At 35.8% G+C, this 19,257-nt stretch overlaps 2 protein-coding genes across 2 annotated transcripts in view; one reads left to right on the plus strand and one right to left on the minus strand.

The window, feature by feature from the left end:
• NCAM2 (neural cell adhesion molecule 2) overlaps nt 1-19,257 on the minus strand; it is a 528,788-nt gene that overhangs the window by 132,350 nt on the left and 377,181 nt on the right. The window contains exon 9 of the mRNA XM_044913789.1: nt 1,210-1,360. Coding sequence (XP_044769724.1) covers nt 1,210-1,360 — 151 coding nt within the window. The remainder of the gene's footprint in view (nt 1-1,209; nt 1,361-19,257) is intronic.
• On the plus strand, nt 14,122-14,757 carry LOC110571138 (glutaredoxin-3-like). Its single transcript, XM_044913790.1, has one exon. The coding sequence runs from the start codon at nt 14,188-14,190 to the stop codon at nt 14,755-14,757; it is 570 nt and encodes a 189-aa protein (XP_044769725.1). The 5' UTR covers nt 14,122-14,187.

Consider the following 19,257-nt stretch of genomic DNA (forward strand, 5'->3'; position numbering starts at 1 on the left):
GTTGACTTGAAAAAGAAATGTATATATATTAATATGTAACATATTAATATGTATATATAAAATAATGGGAAAATAGTAGAAAACAGTATTATGAAAAAAAGCTAAATAAATTATTAGCATCACTTCTTCCTCTGTATGCCCTGAATAATATCATAGCATTTTTTTGTTTCTTTGTTTTTTTTTTAAGATGTATGATGGCAATAAAACAACTTTCTTGGAAGTTCTCTAACTTTAGCAAATGAAATCTGTAATTTGTGAAATAATTATTTAATATCCTTCATAATTTTTTTTATAATTGTTTAATTGGCCTTTCCATGAATTTCTTAACAAGGACACTTATGAATAGGTAAAATAATATGGATTATTTGTGTATGTTCTTGAGGAAATATTTGCTTTCTAAAGACATTTTCAACAAGAAAATACATCTTCTTTCATAGTTATCACTACATTCTATCAATATTAATGTACTAGAAATTCTCCAATAGAAATGTTTTGCCAATAAGAGCATCTTATACACTCCCACTATGACAGTTATGTCTTCTTGAACATCAGAGAATCTCCAACATTGATGATTCTTGGATATTTACTGAAAATAATATTAAATTTCTTCCTTTTTATGAACATACATATGAAATTATTCTAAAATCTCATTGAATGATGTAAGGTGGATTGTGCATGTACATTAGTCCTCATATTCCACCAATCTCACATCTCCTTGTCATAACTCCTCTTTACAGACAATAAGCATTATTCTGATAAATATGAATGCTGATATATTAAATCATCTTAAAAATACTATTTTATATCTTATGAGGATGTAAAATAATTCAACAAAATAACTACACAGGTGAAACACAGGACCATTAATATTATAAATCAACAGATAAAACTCTAAGGAGATACTAACCAATTACTGATAACTAATACAATTCAATTTATATTGTGTTTGGGTTAAACACACTGCAAAAAAAGAAAATCACAATTTTCAGAATACGTAGTATCAAAACCATTAAATAGCACTGTGAAATGCCCTATAACATCCACTAGATGTCTCTAATAACTGACTCTGAATGGCTACATTAGTTCTAGAGCTATGAGTCAAATACCGAATCATGAACTTCAGAGGTATTTTGAGGATCCTACCAAAATTCGTATTTTCCAAAGCAGACAAAATTGTTTTAATAAACATACAAAAGAAAAATAACTTACATTCAATATCAAGGTACATGCTCTTTTGGTGCCCTCCAATCCTACTCGCAGCTTCACAGTCATATCTCCCTGAATCTGACAACTTCACATCTTTAATATGCAGTGATGAGCTTCCGTGATGCCCTTTGACTTCGATACGGCCATCTGGGCTCTGTTTACATCGATTCAGGAAAAAGAAAGATTTTACGCTTGTTTCATGCAAATGATGACCAAACATAGGGTGTTTATCACATATATCATAAATGAAAATAAAGTCTTAACTGCATTACTTTTTTTTTTTTTTTTGAAAGCAATGTTTCTGTATTTATGACTTACTGTTTTTGGCTTTTCCATTGTACCTGCCCACTTGCTTACAGGGACACTAACATGTAGTAAAAACTTCAACACATGTTTTATCAACCTCTTTTATTTAGTGCATTCTGTGCTTTTTAAAAAGCTTGCTTGTTCTTCTAGGAAGGGCTTTATTGGCTTCCAATTATGCTCCTTGCAAACATAACAACAACAATGCCTGTTCAATTCTGGCTGGAACCCACCAGAAAATGATATTCCTCCTTCACTTTAGTTTCCTATTTCACCATGTATAGATAATGTATCAAGATGTCTGAGAATTAAAGCCTTTAATAAGAATTTATAGTTATTTTTGAATGAATGAAACAGCACTGTTCCTAAACCTATTTAGTACATTACTCATAACAGATAAATTATTAAAAACAGCACTATTTAAGTCATTCTTAGAAAGTCAATGGAAACAACATGGAAAAGATTAATCACATATTTGATGAATATTGATGCAAATCAAGGAATTGCTCATAATCCAATAGCCTATAGATTACATTTCAAATAAGAATTCTTGTGTACAACCTAATTGGTATACCTACAATTGTTTTTGTAAATCACTTAAATACCTTTATAGCACACATATTAAAACAAAGACAGTTTATTTACTGAATTTTACTTTGTACAATCAGGAAATATAGTGAAATTTGGCATTTTATAATTAATTTGTAAATGTACTTTACTATTATTGAATTGATTATTTTCAATATTTTAGGTTTTCGTGCCTCAATAAAAACTTCATACCACACATTTATTTTGAAACATGTAAGTTATTATGTAATAATATAATGGTTGTTTAATTTTCTATATAACTGAAATTCAAATAAATTTCAATACATGTACTTTGTATTATTAAAACTTGTTTATTTTCTTTTATTAATATCAACAGACTATTTTAAAGCTCTTTTTCAAACATGAAGTTGACTGAGATACAATATGATCACTCTTTTGTCTTCTAGTTTTATACGGGCATGCAATTACTATACAACCATATCAGTCACTCATAATTCATTTACCATCATTATCGTAAAAACGTTCTTTAAAAACAAAGAAACTGGGCGCCTGGGTGGCTCAGTTGTTAAGCGTCTGCCTTCGGCTCAGGTCATGATCCCAGGGTCCTGGGATCGAGTCCCACATCGGGCTCCCTGCTCGGCGGGAAGCCTGCTTCTCCCTCTCCCACTCCCCCTGCTTGTGTTCCTGCTCTCGCTATCTCTGTCAAATAAATAAATAAAATCTTTAAAAATAAATAAATAAATAAAAAACAAAGAAACAAAAACATGCTGGGAATGTATTATGCAACCCAGATCAGGCCAAAAATATGTTCCCCAACTCTCAAGTATTGATAAAAAATAGTAAGGTGAGGCTTTCAAGCAGAAGGCATTCTCTTCTGCCAATATTTAAGATGTTCGGCTGCCAACCCAATCACTTACTTGAGAGGAAAGAAAAAAATGCAGAAAACTCACAGAAGTTAAAATTAGAATAAGTAAACTCAAAAGCAGAATGGCCATTTGTTATACAAATTAACTACTTTTTGATAACTAAATGGGTATTAGTTCCTTATTTTATTGTACCTCTATCTATCCTTGGCCCCTATTGAACTACCCTTCCTTCCTTAAGGGCAGACTTCCCTTGGCTTTCAGGACACCCACACTCTCCTGTGTTATCTGACTACATTTTAGTCCGGGTTGCAGCTTCCTCTCTCCCTGGGGGCCTCTGGCTTCTGTCCTGGACGCACCCAATGCACTCTGCTTAGACACTCTCATCCCCTCCCATATTAGCAGTTGCGATCTCTAGTCACTCTTTCTCCAGGCAGGATCCCGCTTTGCCTGGAGAGCTATGGAACCAGCTTTGTCTCTTTCGGGACATGTCCATTTGATAGGTTTCTCAAACCAGCATGCGCAGATCTGAACATATCACTCCCTCACCCAGTATAACCTGCTCTTCTCCTGCGGTCTTCCCTTCCATGAATGGTACTAATTATTTCTCATGCCCGTGCTAGACCATGTCTTCAGTCTTAGATCAGTTTCTGAACCTTTATCTATTGATATTTTAAATGATGATAAATCTCAGTTTATCATTTTGTTCAACATTATCATATTCGATGTTTAGTAACTGTATTTCCATGGACCTATCTGCTCTCTGCTTCACCTATTTGCAATCTTAGTCATGCTGTTGAGTTGGAAGAACACTAACGGGCTTCTCTGGATTTCAGAGAGAACAAGAATCACACTCAGGGTGTATGTAACCAAAAAAGATTCCCTGACTCTGCAAAAGCTGTCAGCATTATGTTATTTCTTATGTTTCTCTAGCAAAGTCTCATTGCAGATGCAGAAATTATTTCTTATGTAGCTAAGAATAAGTTTTTTAAAAAGCAAACTTAATTCTAATAACAACTTCATGAAGGTTTCATATCCCCTGTACTCTATAATCATGAATAACATTGTACTGATGTCCGAATAAACTCCCACTGTCTCAGCCTGACATTTAAGGACTTCCATCTGACATTGCCTTTCTAAGACATCGCTTTTTTGTCTAAGCACACTTTACAATTTGGATACCATTAATTTGGCTTCCAATTAATCTGAATTACTGTCATTTCCATAAGCACCCTACACAGCCCTGTCTCAACCTTTCCCCCCTTACCCCTTCCATATTTACATGGCAGGATTCTCTCATCATTCCTTTAATTTCTTGGGAAAATATCAATTTATATTCAAAATAAATTGACTATTTTATATAATTATTAAATGTACTACTTTGTGCTTTTCTTAGGATACACTACTTTTTCTAATCTTATTGGACCTTCAGAATTCATCCTGTAGGGTGATATTATAGTTGAACAAATGTGAAAACATTTTTATTTTTATGGTACTTTATGTTAAAGTCACCTGGACTAGTACCAAGGACAGAACCATTATATTCTAATATCTTTAAAGCAAATTGAGTTATAGTGAAATTGAGATGTAGTTGAGTAAAGGAAAAGTATTCCTCTAGCTATTATTTACTATGAGTTGAAAACTTGCATTTAGTATCTTTATTAATGGCATAAAATACCTTATTAATGATACAAAACAAATTCTTCATTTTTCCATTAGGAAAAATATTGTTCTTTCACAGAATTGAAAGGCAAATACAGCTCCTTTGAAAGTAAACAAGTCCTCATGTTATTACATGTTGTAAATGATATGATTTTTGACTTACAAAAAGCTATTGGTGTCCGTAAAATTAGTATGATATTAGTAAAGATGTTGGAATTGAAAAGTTATTTTCAACGTATCTGGAATTATTAACAGAAATTCTGGAAGAACAGAATTTCTTTGAGAAGGTGTGTGATTCCCTGGGAAATCATAAGTCATTTTCAGACTTGACATTGGCTCTATAATAATTACAATATTCATTTGTCTCAAATACTTACACTAGAAGACCAAAGTCATTCCTTCTCATAGCTGACATTTCAAAGGACATCTTTCTCTTTGTGCTACAAAAAGGTATTACACATTTCTGAAAGAAAATTAATTTATATCTTGGCTTTGATTCACCACCTACCAAAGATTCACTTAAGACATCTGATATTTGATTGAGACAGGTTAATGGGCATATTAGCTGTCCATCTAGTATTTTCAGGTTCTATCACTGCATTAAGTAAGATGATTAGAAAGTAAAGTGCTTGACTATACATTATTATTCCAATCCTTTATAGAAAGGCACTCTTTGAAATTTGATTTAACGTTATATTCTTTACCTTTCCAGAAGGTCAGCTTAAGAACTGCTTATTTGAATAGTATTTCAATATTTTTATAAAATGGTTATTTATAGAATTTTCTGAAAAGAAATGGTTATTTACAGAGTTTACTGTCCTTTCAAGAATCACTTGATGAAATATCTATGTGGTAACTACCTTCTGGAGTTTAGTTCCAACACAAATATTTTGTTGTCAATTTTAATTGTTGGACATTTGAAATTATACAATGTATCAGGTTTATAGATTGTTTTTGTGACCTTACCCGACTAGACATTTATTGTCAAGTTTAGAACCCAATTGTAGTACATAACACATTTGAAGTGACAGTATTCCCCATCTTTCTTCTTCATACCAATGTCATTGACCTCTTTGGCCTTTTGGGAAATTGGTGAATCATGTCACTTAGTTACTCAGCAATTGTCTTCTCGCGCAATTATTCTACAAGAAGCACCCAAGCACTGGGGATACATGTTGGGCAAAACTGAACAATTTTTACCTTTGGGAAATTAAAGTTCAGCAGATATTAATTAAAAAAAAATCATACAAGTAAACTGAAAAGTACCATGTAGGAATACCAAAGTTTCATCTTATGGGTGAGTCAATGGAGGGGTGGGGCTGAGTTAGAGGAATGTTCCCTGATAAACTGAGGTGTGGATTATGAACTGAAAATAGTGAAAGAGGAGCAGTTTTGTAGAGAGAATTCTAAGCCTGTGCCCCCAGAAGGCATATGAAGGAACTGAAAGAAGCCAGCAGGCACAGAGAAGAGAGTAAGGGCACATGGGATCTCCTGATGTTGGACAGGCAAGCAAAGACAGCATGCTGAACTCCAGAAAAATACAGACATACAGAAAACATGCACCCCTTTATTACACATTCTGGTTGCCTTTTCGTAATGGCATTATATCTCTATTGACTGTAAATTAAATGCAACTTCAAATACTTAGAGATAATGTCAAAACATAACTGCTAATTATATAAACAAGGAAATACTTTCCAAAGGTTACTGGCATTAATTTACCCAAACTAACCTCTCAAAATTGTGTTAACATTTTGTTAAGTTGAATAATTTCTGCAAAGAATTTTAAACAGAAAGATTATCTTCCTTCCTTATAAGATTCCTATACTTACTCTTAGCATTAATTTCTCTTTCCTCTGAGCTTGCTCCCAGCTTCTTAATTTTCTTCCTATTTTGATTACCTAAACTGAACTTTTGTACAATTACCCTTCTTCTTAGCATTGCAAATTCATGCAAGGAAGAGTAATATGGACAATGTAATTTCTTAACTTACATAATTTTTTCCCTACATTCTAGTGCCCTCTTCCTCTCTTTGTATATAGCGTCAATAATTTATTCAACAGATAGGAACTGAATATAACACTGATAGCAGGTAACAATGATAGTTAGACACTATTTTAAATGTTTTACATTTATTAGTTCACTCAATCCCAATTAATCCCAGTTATGCTACTAAGAGATTTGGACTAATATTATCCCCACTTTAGTTTTTTTAATATTTTTTATTATTATGTTATGTTAATCACCATACATTACATCATTAGTTTTTGATGTAGTGTTCCATGATTCATTGTTTGCGTATAACACCCAGTGCTCCATGCAGAACGTTCTGTCTTTAATACCCATCACCAGGCTAACCCATCCCCCTGCCCCCCTCCCCTCTAGAACGCTCAGTTTGTTTTTCAGGGCCCATTGTCTCTCATGATTCGTTAATATTATCCCCACTTTAAAGATGAGGAAATTGAGGGGCTCCTGGGTGGCTCAGTTGGTTAAGCATCTGTCTTCAGCTCTGGTCATGATCCCAGGGTCCTGGGATCGAGCCCCATGTTGGGCTCGGCGGGGAGCCTTTTTCTCCCTCTCCCCCCACCCCCACTCATGCTCTCTCTCACTATTTCTCTCTCTCTCTCTCTCTCTCTCAAATAAATAGATAAAATCTTTAAAAAAAAAAAGATGAGGAAATTCAGGAACAGAAACATTAAATAGCTGGCTTCCACACAGCTTACAAATGATAGCACTGGATGTTGAGGCTGTCTGACCCTGGAGTTCATATTCAGAATTACTTTCCCTCTGTGGCTCATCACCTGAGCCATAACTGTGTGGTTGAACTACATATCTTACCAAAGCTATGTGATACACACTAAGTTGGTTTCTGAGGACAGAACCATGGATCAGAAAGACAAAGTCTCATAGGCCAAAGGGCTTAGAGGAAAGAAATGACAAATCATAATACATGCCGGTATATAATGAACTTCGGGAAGCACACATAATACAGTCTATGGAGGTGGGGGACAATGTCTTGTAGGTATCTCTGTCTAAACTGAGACCTGAAGGATAAGTAATAATGATGAGCCAGGCACCAGACTGGCTACATAATTTGCAGGACGTACTGCCAAACGAAATGTGGGGTCTCTTGTCCAAAACTCACTGTGAATTTCAAGGCAACCACAGCAATACATTGAAGCAAACACAGGGCCCTTACAAGTGTCAGGCTCTATGCAACTGTGCACGTATTACATTCATGAAGTCAGCTCTGCTCAAGCAAAAAGGAGAGAAAGGGAGGAAGGAAATGGGAACTACACTGGCCTAAACCAGAAGGGGAAAATGGCACATTCAAAAGATAAAAGAAGCTCACTAGAACTGGAATATTCAATATAAAGTGGGTGGTAAGAGATAAAGTGGCTGGAGAGGGACAAGGCTGCTGTAACAAGCCTCAAAAGTCAAAGGAAGACCAGTAAGAACATGAAAAGATGCTCAACATCATTAGCTACCATGAAAATGTCAGTTGAAACCACAATACTACTTCACACCCTCTGGGCTAGCTGTAATCAAAAAGAGAGATAACAGTGTTGGTGAAGCTGTAGGTAAATTGGCACTTTCATGCACTGCTGGTGGGTGAGAATGAAAAATGGAGCAGGTGCTTTGGATAAAAAGTCTGACAGTTACCCAGAATGTTAAACACAGAGTTATTATATGACTCAGCAATTACACTTGCAGGAGAATTAAAGATATATGTCCACACAAAACCTTATACATGAACATCCATAATAGTATTATTAATAAAACCAAAAAATTAAAGCATCACAATGTCCATCTACTAATGCATGCATAAATAGAATGTGATATATTCATACAATGGAATACTATATGACAATAAAAAGAAATTAAATATTTACACAGGCTACAATATGGATGAACCTTGAAAACATTAGGTTAAGTGAAAAAAGCTAATAACAAAGGCTACATATTGACTGCTTCCATTTATATGAAATTTCCAGAATAGACAAATCTATGGATACAGAAGTGTATTGTTAAATAATTAACTCCAGGTCACAAAGGTTGTAGGGTGGCACCATCAAGACATAAACTTTCCAGCCTGGTTCTGCAGTCTTAGCTGCTATGTTATGCTAAAGTTGGCAGCACACCACCCAGGCATTAATATAAAATAAGCAGGTCACATTCTGAAAACCATCATTTTGACAATTGTTAGTTGGAACCCACCTTATATAATTTTTTAAAATTAAAATCTCTGAAAAGTTTATTCTACTTTCACTTTATATCAACATTTCATTTATTAACTTTTCAATTTTAAATATCAGTTTTAGGGGTCCCTGGGTGGCTCAGTCATTAAGCATCTGCCTTCAGCTCATGTCATGATCCCAGAGTCCTGGGATCAAGCCCTGCATCGGACTCCCTGCTCCTAAGGAAGCCTACTTCTCCCTCTCCCATCCCCCCTGCTTGTATTCCCTCTCGCTGTGTCTCTCTCTGTCAAATAAATAAATAAAATCTTATAAATAAATAAATAAATAAATAAATATCAGTTTTAAAGTGGTGAATATATAATATGGAACAGAATTAAAATATGGGTACATATCATAAAATATGAATATATGCATACATATGTATAATTTATGGACATACAATAGTTTACTAATGATAGAATATTTCCCATCCAGGGCTCTGTGACAGAAACCTAGAAATACTCTTGTCCTCTTTTCTTTCATCACCACTTCTCATTCAATCATTTACTAAACACTGTTGATTCCTCTTCAATACATTTCTAGAATGTATTCTCTTCTTTCCATCTCCACTACCACTACCTTTATCATTTTCAGTGCAGTGTGCTTCGATTGGGCCTCCCTTACTCCTCTTGAATTCCTTCTTCACTCCACAGCATGAATGATCGTTTCAAAGGGCAAATGCATTTGCCTTGTAGGCCTACAACCTTTCATATGCTTTTCCAGTTGCTTCTAGAACACCTAAATTCCTTCGTCTTTAATTTTTAAGTTTAATTTACAAATAACTCATACAGGATGCAATTCACTCATTAAATGTAAAATTAAATGTGTCTTAGTATATTTACAGAGCTGTGCATCATCCACAGAATCAATTTTGAAATATTCTCCTCATCTCAAAAAGAAATTCCTCCCTTCTTGGCCATCACTCCCAATCTCCTCACACCACCTGCCAGCCTTAGGCAATTTACTCAAATAAACCTTCTCCCCCTTTTTCCCTTTCTTCTTTGACTTCGCTCTTTATCAGGATGACACTGTGACCAAAGTCCAAACACCTCCCACTGCAAGCAAGGAGAAACTCTGGAGAGGACTGACCTGAGGGAAAGAGCAACTAAAACACAGCAGCAGAGTGCACACAGAACACACCCAAGACACTTACTGAAGTGCCAGGCCCTGGACAGTATATGACCTCTTCTTAATGAAACCATTACTCTCAGGAGCAGGAAACATAACAGGCTTTTCTAACATACAGAAGAAGACAAAGACCTAGACAAAATGCCAAGACAGAAGAATTCACCCCAGAAAAAAAGAACAAGAAAAGGTCACAGGCCAAAGATCTAACTGATATAAGTAATATGGCTGGTCCAGAATTTAAAAAAAACAATCAAAGGATACTAGCTGGACTTGAGAAAAGCACAGACAACAACAGGAAGTTCCTTACCACAGAGATAAAAGATCTAAAAACTAGTCAAGCAGAAATAAAAAAATGCTATAACTGAGATGTAAAACCAAGTGGATGTAATGGGTGTAATGAATGTAATGACCACAATGATGGAAGATGTGGAAGAATGAATACTTGATATAGAAGATAAAATTATGGAAAATAATGAAGCTAAAAAGAAGAGAGAAAGAAAAATATTGGATCATGAATGTAGCCTTAAGGAACTCAGCAACTCCATAATGTGTAATAAAATTTGTATCATAGGAATCCCAGAGGAAGAAGAAAGGGAAAAAGGGGGAGAAGGTTTATTTGAGTAAATTATAGCTGAAAACTTCCCTAATCTGGGGAAGGAAACAGACATCCAAATCCAGGAGTCACAGAGAACTTCCAGCAAAATTGACAAAAGCAGGCCAACTCAAGACATATTATAGTTAAATTTACAAAATATAGAGATAAGGAAAAATAATCCTAAAAGCAGCAAGAGAAAAGAAGTCCCTAACTTAAGGGAAGGCAAAAAGGTTAGCAGCAGACCTCTCTACAGAAATTCATCAGGGTAGAAGAGAGTGGCATGATATAGTCAACGTGCTGAATGGGAAAAATATGCAGCCAAGAATACTTTATCCAGCAAGGCTGTCATTCAGAATAGAGGGAGAGATAAACAGTTTCCTAAACAAACAAAATCTGAAGGAGTTCATGACCACGAAACCAGCCCTGCAAGAAATGGGACTCTTGAGTGGGAAAGAAAGACCAAAGCAACAAAGACTAGAAAGGAACAGAGAAAATTTCCAGAAACAATGACTTACCAAGTAATACAATGGCTCTAAGTTCATATTTATCAATAATCACTCTGAATGTAAATGGACTAAATGCTCCAATAAAAAGACACAGGGTGTCAGAACTGATTAAAAAAAAAAAAAAAAAAAATCCATCTATATGCTGCCTATAAGAGATTCATTTTAGAACTAAAGATACCTGTATATTGAACATGAGGGGATGGAGACATACTAACGGATGTCAAAAGAAAGCTGGAGTAGCCATACTTATACAAAATAGATTTTAAACCAAAGACTGGAACAAGAGATGAAGAAGGGCACTATATCATAATAAAGGGGTCTATCCAACAAGAAGATCAAACAATTGTAAATGTTTATGCCCCTAACTTGAGAGAACCCAAATATATAAAACAATTAATAACAAACATAATGGAACTCATTGATAATAATACAATAATAGCGGATTGCTTTAACACCCCACTTAGAGCAATGGACAGATCATATAAGCAGAATATCAGTAAGAAACCATGGCTTTGAATGACACACTGGACCAGACAGACTTAACAGATATATTCAGAACATTTCATCCTAAAGCAGCATTCTTTTAGAGTGCACATGGTACATTCTCCAGAATAGATCAGATACTGGGTCACAAATCAGGCCTCAACAAATACGAAAAAATTGAGATCATACCATGCATATTTTCCAACCACAATGCTATGAAACTTGAAGTCAACCACAGGAAAAAATTTATACAGTTGAACATAGGGATTAAAAAAAGGGGGGATCCATAAAACAGATTCTTATCTGTAGAGAACAAACGAGGATTGCTAGAGGGGAGGTAGGTGGGGAGTTGGGATAAATGGGTGATGGGTATTAAGGAGGGCACTCATTGTGATGAGCACTGGGTGTTACTTGCAAGTGATGAATCACTAGATTCTATACCTGAAACTAAGATTACACTATATATTAACTAACTGGAATTCAAATAAAAAAAACAAACAAAAAAATGGGAAGAAAAAAAAATGTACCTGGCAATGTACGTGTACATTTTTCCTTCTTTTTGAAAAATTACATCATGCCAAATATATATTCCAATGTCTATCTACATCATTGGATAGATAAGAACTTTTATATAACTAATGTACATAATTATTATGCGTGCCACTAGTATTATAGCAAATATATGCTCCTTTTTGAACAGAGAGCTATGCTGAGTGATTAAATACTTTATTTCATGTCTCATAACCATGCATTGGGTAGCTGTGTTGCTATCTGACTCATATATAATTAACATAATCATCTTAAATGAGAGCAGTGTATATTTATTGGAAATGCTTTATATAAGGCATGAATGTAAAAACCAGAACTACTCACCATACACCAAAATACTCAAAACTGCAATTTCATCAAACCATTACACAGACACAGAAACAACCTACCTCCAAGAAATGGCTAGAAATTAAAACTGTATGTAACAAATATATAAACTTCATTGAGCTGCTTTTGTTTTGGTTTGGATTTTGCTTGTTTTATAGTAAATAAAGTAATCCTCCATAAAGAATAGGGAAGTTAAAAGAAAGACTGTATATACAAACCAAACTTTTCATCATTATTACGAGTCTTCAATTAAGGAGAAAGAAGTCTTCAGAGAGGATCTCATAGAAGTTATTAAGACAATCATGAAAAAGAGGAAGAGAATTAAAAATACTTGATGGGATAAATGAATCAATGTTACAACCCTAAACCATGGGAAAGAGAAGTACGTTGTGGAATTTGTCAAAAACAAGAAGGGAAGATAAAGCATCATATATTTCTATATTTAGTTACTTTTTCTAAAACAATCCAAAAATTATGGATCAGACAGGTCTATCATGAATCTTTACAGTTATGTATATCAATCATTAGATAATGAAAAAATTAAGAATATTATGATTAAAGGGCAATCTGGTGGAGCTAAAGAGCCAGGAAGCAGAAATGGTCTGGGAAATTATACTACCTTTGCTATAAGGCATAATATTGATGAGAAACAGCTTTCATCAAGCCTCTAATTGTGTTTTGGAATATGCAGGCATAAGAAGAGGTCAAATAATTATACTACAGGGCAGAGTGTTGTAATTTTATGAGAAGGTACTAAAAAGGCATACTATTAGTGAATAAATATGTAAAGTGCTATCTCAAGGTGCTGATCAAAACAGCCAGCCAGACAGGTTCGTGTAATAGAGGAAGAGATGGATAAGGCCTCAATAAACCTCCAACATCTCCTCTATGGTACACACAGGAAAAGTGTGCAATTTAATGGCTTGGTAGTCTCCTTCTTCTATATATATTGTGTATGGGATCCCCTTAATTATCACCTTTTCTATCATTTGACTCCAAAGTATATATTAATTTATGAATAAACAAATCAGTAATTCACTAAGCAATCAAAGGATGATATCAATTCAAATTATTGACCTATAGATATGTTACTATTACTTTAGCATTACACATCTTTATTATTAAAATTTTGTCCCCGTATCATCACAGCTCCTATGACTCCAAAAAATATAGTGAATTTCAGACTTGAATGCAAATGTCCATAGAGTAAATGAACTCTCATGTTTTAGACATAGATTAAGTTCTTAACTGGCTTTGAATTTCATAATTGAAAGAACAGTGGTCTGCAATTTATCCTTAGTTTACCTGAAGAACTCATTAACTAACCTAAATATAACCAGAGTTAATACCTGTTAAAAATCAATCATCTATCACATTGATTGATTTGCGGATATTGAACCAAACTTGCAGCCCAGGAATAAATCCCACTTGGTCGTGGTGAATAATCCTTTCAATGTACTGTTGGATCCTATTGGCTAGTATTTTGGGGAGAATTTTTGCATCCATGTTCATCAGGGATATTGGTCTGTAATTCTTTTTGATGGGGTCTTTGTCTGGTTTGGGGATCAAGGTAATGCTGGCCTCATAAAATGAGTTTGGAAGTTTTCCTTCCATTTCTATTTTTTGGAACAATTTCAGAAGGATGTGCACATGCCCCAGAGTTGACCAAAAAAGTTCAGCGCCATGCATCTAGCGGCTCCTTCCCACCCAGTGGTAATGAGCATCCTAAAGAAGATCTCAAACTTCACCTGAAGAAATTAACTCATGCTGCCCCTTGCATGTTGTTTATGAAAGGAACTCCTCAGGAGCCGTGCTGCAGTTTCAGCAAGCAGATGGTGGAAATCCTTAACAAACATAATATTCAGTTTAGCAGTTTTAATATCTTCTCAGATGAAGAAGTTCATCAGGGCCTCAAAACCTATTCCAACTGGCCCACCTATCCCCAGCTCTATGTTTCTGGAGAGCTCATAGGAGGACTTGATATAATTAAGGAGCTTGAAGCATCTGATGAACTAGATACAATTTGCCCTACAGCTCCCAAATTAGAGGAAAGGCTCAAAGTACTGACAAATAAAGCTTCTGTGATGCTCTTTATGAAAGGAAACAAACAGGAAGCAAAATGTGGATTCAGCAAACAAATTCTGGAAATACTAAATAATACTGGTGTTGAATATGAGACATTTGATATATTGGAAGATGAAGAAGTTCCTCAGCGGTTAAAAACTTATTCAAATTGGCCCACATACCTTCAGCTGTATGCGAAAGGGGAGCTTGTTAGAGGTCTGGATATCATTAGGGAACTAGGAGACAATGGTGAGCTGCTGCCAGTTCTGAAAGGAGAGAACTAGGGACTGTTACGCCCTGTGCCCAATTGCTGCAGGAAACCTTCGTCACAGTGGGGCCGCTCACGACTCCGTTCTCAGATTGCTGCACACCCAGTTAGGCTCGGTGTAACCCACCAGCTCATGCTAAATACATGTATGTTTTGTTTGTTTTTCATCAAACCAGAATGCAATAAACATCTTCAAATCCGATTAAAAAAATAATTCTTCTTTAAATGTTTGGTAGAGGTCTGTGATTCACAGACCTGTACCTCTGAAACAAATAATACATTATATGTTAAAAAAAAAAAAGAAGAAGAAGAAGATAGTAGGAAGGGAAAAATGAAGGGGGGGAAATTGGAGGGGGAGACGAACCATGAGAGACTATGGACCCTGAGAAACAAACTGAGGGTTCTAGAGGGGAGGGGATTGGGAGGATGGGTTAGCTTGGTGATGGGAATTAAAGAGGACACATATTGCATGGAGCACTGGGTGTTATATGTAAATGATGAATCATGGAACACTACATCAAAAACTAATGATGTAATGTATGGTGACTAACAAACATAATAAAATTTTTAAAAATGTAAAATAAAATAAATAAATGTTTGGTAGAATTCCCCTAAGAAGCCATTTGGCTCTGGACTTTTGTTTGTTGGGAGATTTTTGATTACTGCTTCAATTTCCTTACCGGTTATGGGTCTGTTCAGGTTTTCTATTTCTTCCTGGTTCAGTTTTGGTAGTTAATATGTCTCTAAGAATGCAACCATTTCTTCCAGATTATCTAACTTGTTGGCATATTGTTGCCCATAATATGTTCTTATAATTGTTTTTATTCCTTTGGTATTGTTTGTGATCTCTCCTCTTTCATTCATGATTTTATTTATTTAGGTCCTTTCTCTTTTCTTTCTGATAAGTCTGGACAGGGGTTTATCAATCTTATTAATTCTTTGAAAGAACCAGCTCCTAGTGCTCGCTTTGGCAGCACATATACTAAAATCAAAGAACCAGGTCCTAGTTTCGTTGATCTGTTCTACTGTTCTTTTGGTTTCTATTTCATTGATTTCTGCTCTAATCTTTATTATTTCTCTTCTCCTGCTGGGTTTAGGCTTTATTTGCTGTTCTTTCTCCAGCTCCTTTAGGTGTAGGGTTAGGTTGTGTATTTGGGACCTTTCTTGTTTCTTGAGAAAGGCTTGTATTGCTATATACTTTCCTCTTAGGACTGCCTTTGCTGCATCTCAAAGATTTTGAACAGTTGAGTTTTCATTTTCATTTGTTTCCATGAATTTTTAAAATTCTTCTTTAATTTCCTGGTTGACCCATTCATTCTTTAGTAGGAAGCTCTTTAGCCACTGCAAATCTAATCAATGTGATACAATACATTAATAAAAGAAAGAACAAGAACCATATGACCCTCTCAATAGATGCAGAAAAGCATTTGACAAGGTACAGCATCCTTCTTGACTAAAACTCTTCACAGTGTAGGGGAAAAGGATACATACCTCAATAGCATAAAAGCCATCTATGAAAAACCCACAGCGAATATCATACTCAATGGGGAAAAACTGAGAGCTTGTCCCCTAAGTCCCCTGAGGAACATGGCAGGGATGTCCACTATCACCACTGCTATTCAGCTAGTACTAGAAGTCCTAGCCTTAGCAATCAGACAACAAAAAAGAAATAAAAGTCATCCAGATAGACAAAGAAGAAGTGAAACTCTCACTTTTGTAGATGATATGATACTTTATGTGGAAAATCCAAAAGACTCCACCCCCAAAACTGCTAGAATTCATACAGGAATTCAGTAAAGTGGCAGGATATAAGATCAATGCGCAGAAATCAGTTACATTTCTATACACCAGCAACAAGACAGAAGAAAGAGAAATGAAGGAGTCGATCCATTTACAATTGCACCCAAAGCCATAAGATACCTAGGAATAAATCTAACCAAAGAGGCAAAAAAATCTGTACTCAGAAAACTATAGAATACTCATGAAATAAATTGAGGAAGACACAAAGAAATGGAAAAGTGTTCTATGCTCATGGATTAGAAGAACAAATATTGTGAAAATGTCTATGCTACCTAGAGCAATCTACACATTTAATGCAATGCCTATCAAAACACCATCAACTTTTTTCAAAGAAATAGAACAAATAATCCTAAAATTTGTATGGAACCAGAAAAGATCCCGAATAGCCAGAGGAACATTGAAAAAGAAAAGCAAAGCTGGTAGCATCACAATTCCAGACTTTAAGCTCTATTACAAAGCTGTAATCATCAAGGCAGTAGGCCACTGGCACAAAAACAGACACATAAATCAGTGGAACAGAAAAGAGAGCCCAGAAATGGACCCTCAACTCTATGATCAATTAATCTTCAACAAAGCAAGAAAAAATGTCCAATGGAAAAAAGATAGTCTCTTCAACCAAAGGTGTTGGGACAGCCAACACGCAGAAGAATGAAACTGGACCATTTTCTTACACCACACACAAAAATAGACTCAAAATGGATGAAAGACCTCAATGTGAGACAGGAATCCATCAAAATCCTTGAGGAGACCACATGCAGCAACCTCTTCGACCTCAGCCACAGCAACTTCTTCCTAGAAACAACGCCAAAGGCAAGGGAAGCAAGGGCAAAAATGAACTATTGGGACTTCATCAAGATAAAAAGCTTTTGCACAGCAAAGGAAACAGTCAACAAAACCAAAAGAAAACCGACAGAATGGGAGAAGATATTTGCAAATGACATATCAGATAAAGGGCTAGTATCCAAAGTCTATAAAGAATTTATCTAACTCAACACCCAGAGAACAACTAATCCAATCAAGAATACATAGGCAGAAGACATGAACAGATATTTCTGCAAAGAAGACATCCAAATGGCCAACAGACACATGAAAAAGTGCTGAACATCACTCGGCATCAGGGAAATCCAAATGAAAACCTCAATGAGATACCACCTCACACCAGTCAGAATGGCTAAAGTTAACAAGTCAGGAAATGACAGATGTTGGTGAGGATGCGGAGAAAGGGGAACCCTCCTACACTGTTGGTGGGAATGCAAGCTGGTGCAGCCACTCTGGAAAACAGTATGGAGGTTCCTCAAAAAGTTGAAAATAGAGGTACCCTATGACCCAGCAATTGCACAACCCAGGTATTGACCCCAAAGATACAAATGTAGCAATCTGAAGGGGCACATGCACCCCTATGTTTATAGCAGCAATGTCCACAATAGCCAAACTATGGAAAGCGCCTAGATGTCCATCAACAAATGAATGAATAAAGAAGATGTGGTGAAAATTATGTATGTATATATATACATATATATATAAAAATATATATATACAATGGAATATTATGCAGCCATCAAAAATGAAATCTTGCCATTTGCAATGATGTGGATGGAACTAGAGGGTATTATGCTAAGTGAAATAACTCAATCAGAGAAAGACAAGTATCATATGATCTCACTGATATGAGGAATTTGAGAAACAAGACAGAGGATCATAGGGGAATGGAGGGAAAAATGAAACAAGATGAAACCAGAGAGAGAGACAAACCATAAGAGACTCTTAATCTCAGGAAACAAACTGAGGATTGCTGGAGTGGAGGGGGGTGGGAGGGATGGGGTGGCTGGGTGATGGACATTGGGGAGGGTATGTACTATGGTGAGCTCTGTGAATTATGTAAGACTGATGAATCAAAGACCTGTATCCCTGAAACAAATAATATATGTTAATAAAAAAACAAATAGGGGCACCTGGGTGGCTCAGTCGTTAAGCGTCTGCCTTCGGCTCAGGTTATGATCCCAGGGTCCTGGGATCAAGTCCCACATCAGGCTCCCTGCTCAGCAGGAAGCCTGCTTCTCCCTCTTCCACTCCCCCTGCTTGTGTTCCTGCTCTCGCTATATCTCTCTCTGTCAAATAAATAAATAAAATCTTAAAAAAAAATAAAATAATTAAAAAATTAAAAAATAAAAAACAAATATATCATCTATTATATAGACTTCAATTTGGCCATCTAGGACTCTCTCAGAAGACTCCAAAGTAACTGGAACCTGCAGTCAGTACATCAAAGATTTGTGACAGTTTTCACTACACTTATGACTTGCTATTTGTAGTTAATATTCTAGATGGATAAAGTAGAAACACCACTGAAAACTTGCAATATCCAAGGACTGATGGAGGAATACGAAATCTTACTGGTTGAAACTAATTGATCTTAATAGTAGGACATAATGATAAAGAAAATCTGTGTCCTGGGGCGCCTGGGTGGCTCAGTTGGTTAAGCGGCTGCCTTCGGCTCAGGTCATGATCCTGGAGTCCTGGGATCGAGTCCCGCATCGGGCTCCCTGCTCTGCGGGGAGTCTGCTTCTCCCTCTGACCCTCCCCCCTCTCCTGCTCTCTCTCTCTCATTCTCTCTCTCAAATAAATAAATAAAATCTTTAAAAAAAAAAAAAAGAAAAGAAAATCTGTGTCCTAAGATGGCCAACCAAGCCAACAAGAAATTCCCAATCCTTGTCCC

Source organism: Neomonachus schauinslandi, chromosome 1, assembly GCF_002201575.2.
Source record: "Neomonachus schauinslandi chromosome 1, ASM220157v2, whole genome shotgun sequence".
In the NCBI taxonomy this organism is placed as follows: Eukaryota; Metazoa; Chordata; class Mammalia; order Carnivora; family Phocidae; genus Neomonachus; species Neomonachus schauinslandi.